Source organism: Petaurus breviceps, unplaced genomic scaffold (genome assembly GCF_028583685.1).
Source record: "Petaurus breviceps papuanus isolate PSGF00001 unplaced genomic scaffold, PetGlider_PUasm1.0 37, whole genome shotgun sequence".
Classification (NCBI taxonomy): Eukaryota; Metazoa; Chordata; class Mammalia; order Diprotodontia; family Petauridae; genus Petaurus; species Petaurus breviceps.
In genome coordinates, this window is record NW_027186296.1 from 17,915,175 (window position 1) to 17,929,883 (window position 14,709).

Below are 14,709 nucleotides of genomic sequence, written 5' to 3' on the forward strand. Positions count from 1 at the left end.
TCTTCCTGACTCTACTATACCATACTGCCAGTTGGCTGGAGTGGAGGGTTCATTTCAAGAAGGACAGGAGATAAAGCTCTGATGAAGTTGTATTCCAGGTTAAGGAATGGTGGATGTCTCTTGTAAGATAACTGGAAAGGTCATTACCAATTCACCTACCTCTCAGTGTTACATGTAGTTTACTGTCATTAGGAGTGTTTTTTCCCCTTTTGATTATCTCTTTCCACTTGTGTCATGTCATTTAAAATGATATTTGACTGAAGACCTCCTCTGATAGATAAACTCTCATTTATAAGTAACCTTTGCAAATGACTGCCACCTTTCTTCCCTCCTCTCCTCCCCTCTCCCCTTCTTCTGTTGCCATGAATACCTTATGAGTAAGTGGGACTTTTAGAGGATCCTTTGCCTAAGCCTATGATACCTGTGACCCCTGCTTCCAGGACACTTCCCTCAGGCCAAAGCTGTCATTATCAGTTTTAATATACATTTTTAGTTAAATAGGCCCCTGTGAGCTGGACTAGCAAGCTAACTTGCCATCTCTGGTAGTCATTTATAGTATTATTGGTGGGGTGGGGTAGGATGCCTTTAGAATTCCAATAATTGGCTGCCTTACAAAAGAACTTTTGGAATGAAACTAATTTCTAAGGCAGTTATGGTTTTTGGGCTGGCTTTCCTGTTACCTAGAACTCTTCTGCCTGCAATGTTCACCTAAGGCCAAGAGTTGTTTTTTTCCATCCTGACTCATTATTACTTATTTGCATTTTTGGATTAAACCTGAAAGTCCGTGAAGATGTGAACCATTAATGTTATTATATGTAAAGGAGAGTAAGCTGCTTAGTTAGTCAGACTTGTTTCTTGAGGACAGGACCCTGGCTTGGCTGTTGCCAGTAGAAACCAAAGGAAGAGAAGTCCCTGATATATTTAATGGAGTGCTAGGGGATGTCAACTGCTGGTGATACTCAAGAAGATTTAAATGGGCAGGATCCCTTTAAAAAACGCCCTTATGTTGAAAGTAGCTACTTCTCCATGTACTTTGGCTTAAATGAAAATAATAATAATGATAATGGCTGATATTCACCTAGCACCTTTAACATTGCAAAATGCTCTGTGGAATTTTGCCCTTTGATCCTCACAGCAGCCCTGTAAGGCTACATATTTGCAGTGTTCATCAATAAGGAGTCCCAGAGCCATGTAGGCATTACCATTAACACAGGGAGACACATCACAGCTGTGTGCCTGGGCAATCTGGTATAACACAACATACTTCATCTAATCCCATAGCATATTACTCTTTGGGCTAGAAGCCTGTAAGTGGCAAAACTCAAGGGCAGAAACTCAAGCCCTTGAGTCCCTGGCTTAGACAGAGGGAAATAGGATCATTGAAATTGCTTATAGCCAGGCATGATTATTCATGCCTTTTTGGTCTCTGCTGCTGGGGAAGCTGAGGATGGAAGATAGCTTGAGTTCCAGAGTTCTTAACTGCAGTAGGCTAAAGTCTGGCACCAATATGGTGGATCCCTGGGAAAGGCTGATTGAGCAAACCAGCCTGGTCAACAAAGGGCATAGGTTAAAGCTTCCATGCAGATCAGTATTAGGATCAGGCCTAGGGGAGAAGTGGGGGGACCCAGTCTTTCCTGATTCTCCCTCCCCCCCACAAAAAAAAGGGAATAAAAGAAAATTACTTCCAATAGATGTGGAGGATCTTCAAGATAACTTAGGAGAATATGTTGATCCCACTGCTGATATTTCCACAGCTCACCCCCACCTGTGACCTTATGTTCATTTTGTATATTCTTAACTATGTACATAATGTTTATATATTCAAATATATACAAAATAAGGTTTTTTAATATATTTAAATTTGTATGTGTGAGTAGAGGAAGTATGGCATAGTAGGGAGAGATCTGGCCTCAGAATTGGTAAGACTGGCAGTGTGTCTCTGGGCACATCATATATACTGTCAGTACTCTAGGCAGCTGAGACCAGAAGTTGCAGAGGAAGTGCCAACTTTCATTGGTAGAAGGAGTTTCTCACTAAGGTATTTCCCTATATTAGTGAAATAAAAGGTTAGTCCCTATGTACTCCCTTGCTGTTCCTCAAACCAGATACTCCGTGTTCCAATCCTGGGCATTCCCTTCCTCCATCCCACATGCCTGGAATACCCTCCTTCCTCACCTTTGCCTCCTGGCTTCCTTGGTTTCCTCTATGTCCCAGCTAAAATCCCACCTTTTATAGGAAGCTTTTCCTGATCCCCCTTAGTGCTCTAGTACCTCTTTTGAGTATTTCCAATTTATCCTGCATAAGTACATAGCTCCTCAAAAGCAGAGGTGGTCTTCTGCATTTCCTTGTATCTCCAGTGCTTAGCACAGTGCCTGATACATAGAAAGCCCTTAATATTTATTGACTGACATAATGTAAGCTCCATGAGGTCGTAGATTGTTTCACTTTTACCATTTTATTCCTAATGCCTGGCAGAATGACTGACATTTTGGGGGAGAGAGGTGTAGGAAATGGTCTGGACTTTAAACTTTATCCGCATAAAGAACACTGAATGTGGACTCTTTCTCCTGGTGTAGTCTTAGAGGGTTGCCTGGGTCCTGAAAGATGAAAAGTCTGGCCAGTATGGCAGAGGAAGGACTTAAGTCCAGATCCTGCTGACTTCAAGGCTAGCCCTCCTTCCCCTCCACCACATTGCCTCTTGCCTGGCACATGATAGGCATTTAATAAATGCTTGTTGGCTAATCAATAGTACCTGCTGTGCCTTCTAAGTAAGATCCTAGGATCATAGATTCAGAGTTAAGATGTCATCTAGTCCAACCTCTTTATTTTATAGAAGAAGCTTGAGAAGCCCAGAGAGATGCATTAACCTATTCAAGGTCACACAGGTGGAAAATGTCACTTTGGAATAATTTGGAGAAAGGTTTCTTTTTTGTTTTTCACAATAGATACATTTTGGGATTTTACTTCTACTGAATCTAAGATCAGTTTAGAAGAATGTCTGCATTAGCTAGGAAAAATTGCCTTGGTAAAACCGAGGCTGAACACAAGGATTGGTAAAGTAAAAAGGACATAAATAGCTGCCTCTGATGATTGTATTTTTAATGGGCCCTTGGGGTGGAATTCTGTAACTATTTCTAACCACATGTCTCCCTGGCTTTTTTTTTTTTTTAACCAAGTACTCTTCTTCAAGTTGTACCAGCGTGCAAAGCATGTGTTCAGCGAGGCAGCCAGAGTGTTGCAGTTTAAGAAGATATGTGAGGAAGCACCTGCCAATGCTATCCAGCTGCTGGGAGATCTAATGAACCAGAGTCATGTGAGCTGTAAGAACTTGTATGAGTGCAGCTGTCCCGAACTGGATCGGCTGGTGGATGTGTGTCGGTAAGTCTGTTGGGGGAGGGGAGGGAAAGATGGGCATCTTGAGAATAAACTTAAAACGTATGACCATCTTTCAAAGGAAAGTGATTCCCAATCTCATGCTTAATGAATGGCTTCCTGGGACATTCTCCAGCTAAGACTGGTTCTCTCTGACAGCTGACAAATGTTTATAGAATGAAAGATTCCTTCAGTGGCAGCCATAATTCCCCCCTGGTCCAGGGTCAACTCTTCCTTGAAATCTCTATAATAAATAACTCTTCATTATCATGTGTTTAGATCTTTCAGGAAGGCAGTAGTAGTTTTCTTCAGATATTTTCTCAATTCACTTTCTGATGACTTTGGGCTGAATGTGCCTTAATATACACAACTCCTGGGCCAACCTCAAACTAATTGGCTCTCTCATTTGTTTCTGAAGTTCTCTTGTAAAAGTAGTAGAAGTTCATGGCATGACTGGGATATTCAGGTCTCTTAGGGATTGAGATTATATTTAAAGCTGAGACTTTGGCTGGGAAGAAATATATAAGGGAAATATATAAAATATTATTTATATATTATACTGTATTATATTTATTATAGTATACATGTATTATATATTCTATATATAAATATATAAAAATTATAAATGGTTGGGTTGAGACACTGAATTTTGTGAAAATTAGAATATTTCATGAATTTGCTTTGTGCTTTACAGGCAGTGGGGTATTAACATATATAAGTTGGACACATAAATAAGAAAGATAGAAATGACCTGGAGAGAATGGAAAGTGAAATCCAGGGAGCTTTCAAATCGCTGGGTAGATGTCATTTCCATTGTGAGAACAGAATAAAATGCTGCATGTAATTAACAAGGAAAATACAATTAACCACTTGGCGCCGGTGGTTTGCCTTGTCCATTGCCACAGAGCCAGCATGGAAAGATTAAATTGAATGGTTCTGATGCTCATAAACCATATGTGTAACGCAACCTGTTGAGAGAATTTGCCCAGTGTTAATGAGCCCTTCTGCTGACGTCAGTATTTGTTCTTTAATTGCAGAAGAAGTTTCCGGAGTTTGTTTTATTGTAGGGACTATTTTATGAAGCTATGGAGGGCATAGGAATGGGAGGAGAACAATAATTTCAGTTTTTGAAGAAAAGATGTGGGAGAGTTTGCACATCACTTCAGTTGGACAGATCAGGTGGGGCAGGGGTGAGGAAAGGCTCATCTGCTTTTGTTTCTGGTGAAACATAGTTGAGTAGTTGGTAGTTTTAGAAGTGGTCTAAGCACAATACAATTGCTAAAGTTGTCTTTTCTGAGAAAAGTAGACTTGCTCTGCAACTTCATGTATATTTTGCATTTACTTATATGTGTACATGTCGTTTCGCCTTACAGAAGATAAGCTCCTTGAGAGCAGGGATTTTTCCATTTTTGTCCGTATCTCCAGTGACTAACACAGTACCTGACGTATAGTAGACTCAGAATAAATACTTATTAAGTTTTTTCACTCAGAAACAAGAAAAATCAAGATCTTTCCCACCTAGTCTTAAGATTTTCTTGCCATTAGAAAAACAGAAAAATGAAATTTCTCTGAGTTACAAATGAGTTATATCTACAGATGTACTTTTCTTCTACTTTTTCCTGACCTTTGTAGGATCAATCAATTAGTCATTTAGGAAGCATTTATTAAGCACCTGTTATAACAGCCACTGTACCAGTACCACATGCTATTGGCAGTGATTTGGAAGTGAACTAGGCCTTTACTAGAGAAGTGGGTTTAGAAAATGCCCCCTCCCCACTCCCCCCCCCTTTTTTTTTTAAGCAATCGGGGTTAAGTAACTTGCTCAAGGTTACACGGCCAGTTATTTCTGGGTGTGGTGCTGAGTGTCTGAGCCCGGGATTCGATCTCCAGGTCGTCCCAACACTGGAGCTGGTGCTCTTACTCCCTGAGCCACCTGGCCTCCCCTCCCCCCCTTTTTTTTAAACAATGGAAGTTGAAGACCATAAACTACAGCTGGAGGAAAGGGAATGATTTTTTTTTCTTTAGGAAGAAAATGAACAGTGTTAAGAAAAAGAAAAACATGTTTAAAGAAAAAAAGAGAAAGTTATTTCCATTTTTTTTTTTTGTTCTTTGGAAAACCAGTTACCAAGTACCAAAATTAGTCTTTACTCACTCCTCTGGTGAACATATAAAGACTTACTGTCCAAGGTCTGATATGTTTGCCTGGGCTTGGCCCTCTGACACTTTTATTTCTGGTGGAGCTAATGGTCTCATTGCTGTCACCATGGTCATCAGTCAGTGATAGCTCAGTACGCCTGGTATGTATGGCCTGAACACACATCAGATGTTTCTCAGAGAAGAAGCATCAGTGTCAGACACACATGCAGAGTGAAATAGCAATGAGGGGTTGAGTGACAAAACACATGTCCAGTAGGGTAATTTGTATCACATGGGAAGGAGGCAGGCCACAGCAAACACTTTTATGAAAAACTCAGGGCACTTAGCATTTCATTTAGTATGTAATTGGGAGGAGATGGCGAGGGAAGAAATCAAGATTAAGATGAAAGGATTGTGAAGAAAAGAAAAAGTAGAAAAGATTCAATTAAATAGGAACCACTTATTGTGTCCCTACTATGTGCAAGGTACTATGGTAGGCATTGGGGATACAAAGACAGGTAGGGAAGGAAAAGGCAGATTAGTAACCTCAAAAGCTCACATGTGGGTAGTTAAGCTTTATAATTTACAAATCACTTTCTTCCAGAACCTTGTTTGAGAGGAAGGGCAAGTATCATTGACGCTTTACAGTGAGGAAACTAAAGATCAGAGAAGTTAAGTAATTTGTTCATATTCACACATAAAGCAATGAATCTGGGAGTTGAGAAGTCTGGTCTTTGTAGTCACAAGTTCAATACTCTAAAGGAAGAAAAGGTTACTCAAGTTTTATTCTCTCACTATTCCACACCAGCTTCCTCTCTGGTCATTGTCTGGGGCAAAGGCTCTTAATCTTTTCTGTACCGAGGAGTCTGGTGAAGTCTAGTGAAATCTAAGGACCCCTTCTGAAAAAAAAATGTCTTTTTATATGCATGAATTAAAATAACACAGAATTACAAAGGAAACCAATTATATTGAAATAGTTATAAAATTTTTTTTAAAAAGTTATTCGTTCCCATCTTGCCTCTTCCACTAGATTGCCTTCATGACTTTGGACAAGTTGATTAACCTCTCTGTTCCTGAGTTTCTTCATGTGTAAAGTAAGGAGGTTGGACCAGATGATCTCTTAGGTCTCTGACAACTCTAAAAATCTCTAATCCCCTGTCATATCTCAAGTTCCAGCCTGCCTAGTTGCTCTGAAGGCCCTAGCCCAAACTGTGCACTAGCCTGCCACTAACGTTTGAAACTCATAATCTACCTTTAGAATTTACTTTATAAACATGTTCCTTTATCTGCTATTCATTTAGAATGCTCCCATCCTCCTGAGTGGGTTCATTATTGCAGCAATTGATAGTGGGAAGAATTTCTAAATCCCTCTGAAAGTGAAATGCCCCCATAGCTGATGGCCTTGCCATCTTTTGTTAACTAGCCTCAGCTCCCTTCAGTCTCCAGGCTGAAGCTTTGGTCTGAAAAGTGGAAAGGATGCCAGTGGTGTGGCTTAAATTCATTCTCTTTGGTGGTGCTGTTGTTGGAATGACTTGAGTTACCTCAGGACTGAAATCTCAGCACTGTACAGAAATGAGGCCTAAAGAAACCAAATCATTTTGGAATTGCATAGAATTGACTCATTCCTTAGTAGACTGAATGGAGGAGAGATCTCCCACAAATATAAAACCGAAGCAACCTGTTTTATGACCCTAGCAGAAAGAAGAGAAAAATTAGTGAAAGGCAAAAGAGAATATTTGCCATATTTGTTAGGAGAGCCCTTTACCACCTTGAAAAGAAAATTATTAGCAACAAATCCAAAGAAAGGTCCAGAAGGAGATAAAAAAAATTTCACAATGAAGTTTGACTTTTTATTGGAAAATTTTAATTATGTGCAACAAAGTTGACTTAATGGAGGAAAAAAGTATGATGCCTGAATTATAGCAGATCTCTTTTAAATAAACACAAAGCATGTAAAATTTTATAAGAATAATTAAATGTTAAAGCAGAATTGATTGACAATACAAAATGAACTTGAAGCTAAGTCAATTATATCCTCACCACTACTTACTGGTTACTTCAATCCCGTCTTGAAAAGAATTGTTTTGGTTTTACTTGAAAAACACATTCACATATTTAATATCAGTTTTGAGACTCGTTGAAATTAGAGATTTACGACCACATTGTTTCCTAAGTTATTAAGGAAGTTGAATGACAGATTTTTATGGAACCCATTTCAAGTACTGGGCCAGCAAAGGTTACATGAGTTAAGTTGCTATGTAGCCTGAAAAAATGGGTACAGAAAAATTTTATGGCTTCTTGCCTCCCGTGAATTGTCTTAGCCCTCCGTTTTTGAACTGAGAAGAGCAAGTTGAGTAGCCACAGGTACTTGAGTTCATTTGGAGCTGAAAGCTGGTTCTCCCCTGCCCAGAAGAAGAGAGACTCTATGTTGGTCATGTTTTGGGGGCACCGACACAGTTTGCCACTCTTTGGTCCATCTTCTCTCAGTTTTCAAATGAGTAGAACTTGCTTTATGCTTTTGGAGATATAATGGTTGACCATCTTTTTACCTTTTGTCTTCTATTCAATCAGACAAATTAAAGAATGTGCTTATTAAACCATGGTTATAGGAGCATAGATTAGAGGGGAATTAGTTCAGTTCTTTCATTTTACAGGTGAAGAAAGGGAGGTCCAGGGCAGTAAGTGACTTGTCCTACATCATACAGGTCAGCAGAGAGATCAAGGATTCAAACCCAGGCTCCCAGTCTTGGTGGAGTGGAAAGAGATCTGGAGCTAGGGTCCTGGACCTGGGTTCAAGCCCAGGCACTACTCTTTTTCTACCTGAGTGACCTTACTTAGGTTGCTAGATCTCTTTGAGCATCAGTTTCTTTTTCTGTAAAATGGTAGGGGCTTGTATTAGATGTCCTTCAAGTTTTCTTTGAGCTCTAACTCTGTGATCTGGAGTCTTCAAATCCAGCATTCTTTGCATTCCACCATGCAACAAACCGTGTTCATGACTTTGCAAAACTGGGAGCTTTTCATGGGGTTGTTTGTACTGACTGCCCAACAACTAATCATTAGCAGTTCCTTATAATGGTAGGAGGAGGAAGGCATCATTCATTGTAGACTCACTTCCCCTAGACTTTGATTTTTATGGACTCTTCATGGTGGTTACTTTTTTTCAGAAACATTGTTGTGGCCTCCTTTGCCAGCTCCTTCTACGTCACTTCTCAGTGAGCTATCACAGACATCAAAGTGCTTTTGGGGGGAGGTTTATGGTTTGGGTTTTCATAATTCTTACCTGGCCTTCCTGATTTGCAGTAATCCAGTAGATATATTTAACATCTTATAATTCCTAGAGGGAGAAAGAAATCTTCCACCAATCTTAAGACATGATTTTCTCATTGGTCTTTCTTAAAATAAATCTTTCTTGTTTCCCTGTTTGTTGATCTCTCTCAGCACTCTTACATCTTTCCTGAAGGACTCACTAAATCCAGAGGATACTCAAGATAGGGAATTTGAATATATCTGGTTGGGCATGTGTGCACACATGCTTGTGCACATGTGCGCTAGCTCCTCATCTGCTGGGGCAGCCTCTTGATTTGTGGACACAAATGCCAGTAACTGAAGTGTGCTAGTCATATTTATAGGCACACTTAGCATGCTTGCTTTTGGAAATTTGATCCCTCGGGGTCAGGAGGTCTTACCTTCCATTTAGCCTATTTTAAGTGTTTTGCAGGGCAGTCATAGAGCAGTTATAAGGGGCTTGGGAAAGCAGTGAGGAGTTTATGTTTACCTGAAACATCTTCAACCTTCTGTTTAAAAAACTGGTACATACATCACAAGAGGACAGATCTCCTAATCAATCTCCTTTGGTTTCTAGTTTCAGCCAGGTTCAAAGTAACATGAAAACACGTTTTTTGCTGAGAGTTTTAGCCTCCAGCATTCAGATATAACTCAAATCAGAAAGAGAAAATATACCATTAAAAAAAGTGTGTGGGGTGGGGGTGGGTCTAGTAAGAGCTTGTGGATTTGTTTTAGAGAGCTTACAGTACTAGGCCAAACCATTTGAATAGAAGACTAGAATCTAAATTCAGGTTAGATGGGAGCCAACCTTTCAGGGGCTAGCACCTGCATCCTCCACAATGAGCGAGGCCTGGACATGATGAGGCATACCCTTCAGACTGACCCTCTTAATCTCTAGGTAATATTGGATCCCCTGCGGCTTTTAAAGGCTCTGCTTTAGACAAAGGGCAACTACAAGCCCCAAAATGAGAGGAACAGATTAGGGCAGCTACTGAAGGAAGAGATGAATGTTTTCAGTACAGAAAGAAAACCGGTCTTCATCTGTTTTTTGTCTTCTCCTTTGCGTTTCTCTTTTTTGGGGGGGGAGGAATTTATTTATTTATTTATTTATTTTTGCTTTTTGGTGAGGGGAAGGTAGGGCAACTGGGGCTAAGTGACTTGCCCAAGGTCACATGGCTAGTTTTTGTGTTAAGTGTCTGAGGCTGGATTTGAACTCAGGTCCTCCTGACTTCAGGGCCAGTGCTCTATTCACTGAGCCACTTAGCCGCCCCCATTGCATTTCTCTTTTTGAAGAATAAATTTCAGTGACTACAATGGATCATGGAAAGAAGTAAAATGGGGAGATGATTGGAGAGGGTAGGTGTGTTGGGGGTGGAGAGAATTGCCACTGTATAATAATCCCAGTTTTATAATGTGGGGAGGAAATGGCCTATTGATATTTTACAAGAAGTATAAAGTAACTTATTTAGAAGGAGAGGAAAAGGAGGCAAATATGTTAGTGGTGGAACTTTTTAATCTGCTGCTAATGAAGAGAAAAATTTATTTGTAAGGATTGAAAATATGTGTTAGATTTTGTTGTCAGGGCAAGTTGGCCCATTAGGAGAGAAATAAACCTCACCTGCTTTGTACTGGGGCCTATCGCTTCAGCTCAGATCCCAGGTTTGAAACAGCATTTAGCTGATAATAACTGGAACCAGCCCATGACTACTGGTTATTTCGTAGACAATTGTCATCCAAGTTAGTGACATTTTATCTGGTGGTACCCAGTGCCTATAGAATTGTCTGAACAACTCCCGGGGGCCCCAGGGAGTAAAGGTATGAAAGCATTATGTCTATTACTTTCTCACTAGAGAGATTTTCATATAAGGGAAATTTGAATTGTCCTTTAGGGAATTTTTTCTGTAAAATGATAAAGTTTAATAATATATGCCTTTATGACAGATTTTCTCAGTGAGAATTAAGGTCATCTGCTCTTCAGGATTGTTGACTACACATCAAAAATGAAAATAACAACAATAACAACAGCATTTGTATAGTATGTTGGGGTTTGCAAAATGTTTAACATCCCATTTGGTCCTAAAAAAAAAAACAACCCTATAATATAGGTGCTGTTATTGTCATTATTGTTTATATGAGAAGGGAAGAGGGGTTAGAGAGATTAAATGACTTGCCCTTCATCACTCAACTAATAAATAAATGCCTGAGCCAGGATTTGAACTTAGGTCTTCCTGACTGCAATTCCAGCTATTAAGCGCTGTGCTAGGCACTAGGGACTTTTGTAATTAGACTCAATAGGCCCTAGGAGGGGAGACAGCATGTACATATACAATTATATGGAGAAAAATTATAAGGCAATTGGGGGTCCCTAGCAGGTGGTGGGGACAGGGCCAGCCTCTTTTGGAATATTACATGAGTTGAGTATTGAAGGAAACTAGGGATTTCAAAAAGCAACAGTAAAGATGGAGTGGACATGGCAGAAAGCCAGTGCAAACGCAAGGAATGTTGTATGTGAGGATCAACAGGACTGGCCTGAGAGGTGTGAAGGGGAGCTCATTTCCTTTATCGTGTCTGTGCTCTCAGCGCAGGATTTGACATATAGTCTGGGCTTAGTAAATACTTATTAATAAGATTAATAATTATTAATAGTGGAAAGGTAGGTTGGAGATATTTTGACCTTTAAATGTCAGAGGAGCTAATATTTAATTTGTATACAGAGTAATAAATCTTGAGAACAAAGGGGAAAAAGAAAACACTGATAGTGATTCCCTGAAGAAATCTTTTTTAGGCATGTGTGTTTTAAGGTGTGATTTGACATCACTTAAAGCCACCTTCTCGTTGATCCAGGGGCTAATGTTCATTATGTCTGCCCTCTCCCCATCACTCCTTTATAGCACTTTGAGGGCAAGGCTACAGAACATTCAGGCTATGAAGACTCATTTTTAAAGCTGATGAAAGCCATGGCCTTGTGGACAGCCAGTGCCAGTCAAAGCTGGGGACTAACTTTAGTTACAAATCAACAACCAAGATGTCTCAAGTTCTATAACCTTTCCCAAATGCTGGGAACATATATATGTGTTTTCTCCTGAGAACTTGGCCGTCTGTAGAGGTTCTCGTGCTTGAAGACAAATCGCTCTTGTTTTAATTGACAGTTTCTAAATTTTTCTTCTTCTTATTGTAGGCAGTTTGGGGCTCAAGGGTCACGTCTGACTGGAGCAGGATGGGGAGGCTGCGCTGTATCATTGGTACCTACTGACAAGCTGCCTGACCTTCTAGCAAATGTGCAAGAAACGTATTACCAAAGCAGCAAGGGAAGGCTAGTTGTAGAGAAGCAGTGTCTATTTGCTACCAAACCTGGAGGTGGGGCTCTGGTTTTCCTTGAGGCCTAAACAATGTAAGAATCGCAGAGAAACTATTTAGGGCATTTAGGAACTGGCAGGACTTCCTATGCCACGGTAAATTAATCCCCTTTCTGTTTTCTATTATGGTGAATGTTTTGCTATTATCAAGATATATTTCCAAAGAAATTGTTGAAAGCCCTGTGCACTTTATAATGAACACTTTTTTCCCTCTTAAAAATGTTTGTTACAAATAATGGCCAAGATATTGCTGGGATAGACCTTTTAATGACTAATGATTAAATGAACCTTACCAATGTTAAAATGTCAAAGATTTAAAAGATCAGTAGTGCAAATAAAAACATGCTTATCTCATATGTTTTTGTTTTCTCCCTTCCACCATGGACACCAAGATGTGATGGAAATGGAGCTAAATTTATTATTATAATTAAACTGAGGCCATTGAAACGTTTGAGTTTTTCCCAGGGGGTGTGTGTGTGTGTGTGTGTGTGTGCATTATTACTCTAGATCATCTGGCTCTTTCTCATATTGAAGATTCACCTTCTTCATCTTCAGAATAAAACGACTCACAGGTAAGTAGAGAAGCGAAAGCAGGGATTGAGGCTATGGTGGCAGCGGCAACGGCTGATGGTGACCTCGTCGATATGGTTTTTTCTGACCTTTCCTCCTGACGCTGTTCAGACAATAAATTGAAATACATGCAAATGTTCAGAAGATCGTCTTGGACTTTGAGGATGTTAATGTAAGATTATTGGTTTTCCCACCCTCCAAAACAAATTCCAAATTGGGGTGAGCATGGTAGAGTTCTTTCACATATAGCCCATTGAGAACAGGTGAGATTTAAAGAATCAGGAGATCCTAGGTCTCCCTCTGGATTTGTTTTTATATGATGTCATTTGCATTGCTGTCTATATCATTTTACAAAGAAAGGTGTGACTTTTGGTTGAGATAACTTTCAAGTTGTCCATCGGTATTTATACCCAGTGATAGGTAGGAAATTGAGGTAATTATCTGCATACATATATACCATGCCTCATTTTAATTTCTGTGAAGTATACCATTCTCCTTCCAGTCACATAGGTTTGCAACTTCTAAATCGTCCTTGACTCCTCTGCTGTCTCTTCTCTTACACATCCAATCATCTGCCAATTGTTATAGATTCCACTGCCACACTGTCTCTGCCATTCATCATCCCATATAAGGTCACTTTATGGTTCAAGGCCTTATCATAACTCTTGCATTGACCTTCTAATTGGTGTCCCTGCTTCTTAGTCTCTCCCTTCCCTAAACCATCCTCCACATAGTGGGCAGTGATAGTCTTCTTGTACAGATCTGACCATGTCACTCTCCTGATTCCCCATTCATTACCCCTAGAATCATATACAGACTGAAAGTCCTTCATAACTTGCCTCCCACCTACCTTTCCAGGAACCAGACTTCTCTATTTTCTGGTCTTCACCTATAGCACTTTATCCATCTCCTGTCTTGATGCCTTTGAATGGGCTGTACCTCATGTTTAAGATGGCCCCTCTCTCTCCTACCTCTTAGAATTTCTACTCTCCTACAAAGCTCAGCTCAAGTACTCCCTCCTGATGCCACTAGCTGACTAGTGCCTCTCACCATCAAAAATGAATGATCTTGTCTTCATTTTGTAGCAATTTTACATGTAAATATTGACTCCTCTGTGAAAAAACAAAATCCTTGAATCTAGAGGACCTTTCATTTTTGGTTTTGTATTCCCAGAACCTATTACATAGGAGGCTTTTCAGAAATACTTACTGATTAATTAAATGATTACTTATCACTCTATGAGCAAATTTGTACCCAGCAGCTCCATTTTCTCCTCATCAGTACCGTCTTTTCAACTCTCTTTTGAACATGTTTCATTATGTGCATCTGTTGATCTGTTTGCATTTATGGATCAATAAGGGGTATATCTATAGCTATTATAGATGAAAGTGACCATGAAAAAGATTGTGTTTGGGTGTATGTTGAATCTCTGTACTTCTATCAGTGATTAGAAAGAACACAGGAGACAGAAGCTAGATTCAGTGTCAACAGGAACTGGGTCTTTCCCCAACCCAAGCATTCTAAGTAGACTGATAACATGGACCAGCATGACTGGAATGGGTAATTTGTAGCCAGATTAGAGAAAGCCCTCACAACCAGCCACATTTTAGATTTGATGAGGGTAGGCAATGGGGAGCTAGTCTTCAGTTTTATACCTAAGGGAATAGTGTTTGAGATACATGATGTTTAAAGCTGTCTAAAGTTGACTTTTTCCTGATAATATACAATCCAGTAGTCTCTATTTTTAAGATAGTTCTTTAGGTATTGGAACTCCAGGAGGGCAATATATGCATCATACTGTGATTAAGCATAGGAGAAGGGGGGGGAGACAGAAAAGTCAAGAAAGATGTAGCTTTAAGATAGCCATTTGAAAAGCCTGACTTAATTGGCTAAGATTTTCAGATTAGAGATCTTAGAGCTACTGAAACTCTGCATCTGTCTGGGTTGGCAACTATAAGACAAGAAGAGTTGCCAGTCAACTTTTTTTTCC

The 14,709-nt window shown here is 39.8% G+C and overlaps 1 protein-coding gene across 1 annotated transcript in view; it reads left to right on the forward strand.

Annotated features, from left to right (window-relative positions):
• GALK2 (galactokinase 2) overlaps positions 1 to 12,503 on the forward strand; it is a 199,614-nt gene extending 187,111 nt beyond the window's left edge. Inside the window, exons 9-10 of the mRNA XM_069098017.1 lie at positions 3,177 to 3,378; positions 11,972 to 12,503. Of these exons, the coding sequence (XP_068954118.1) occupies positions 3,177 to 3,378; positions 11,972 to 12,179 (410 nt within the window). The 3' untranslated portion in view covers positions 12,180 to 12,503. The remainder of the gene's footprint in view (positions 1 to 3,176; positions 3,379 to 11,971) is intronic.
• The last annotated feature ends 2,206 nt before the right edge of the window (positions 12,504 to 14,709 follow it).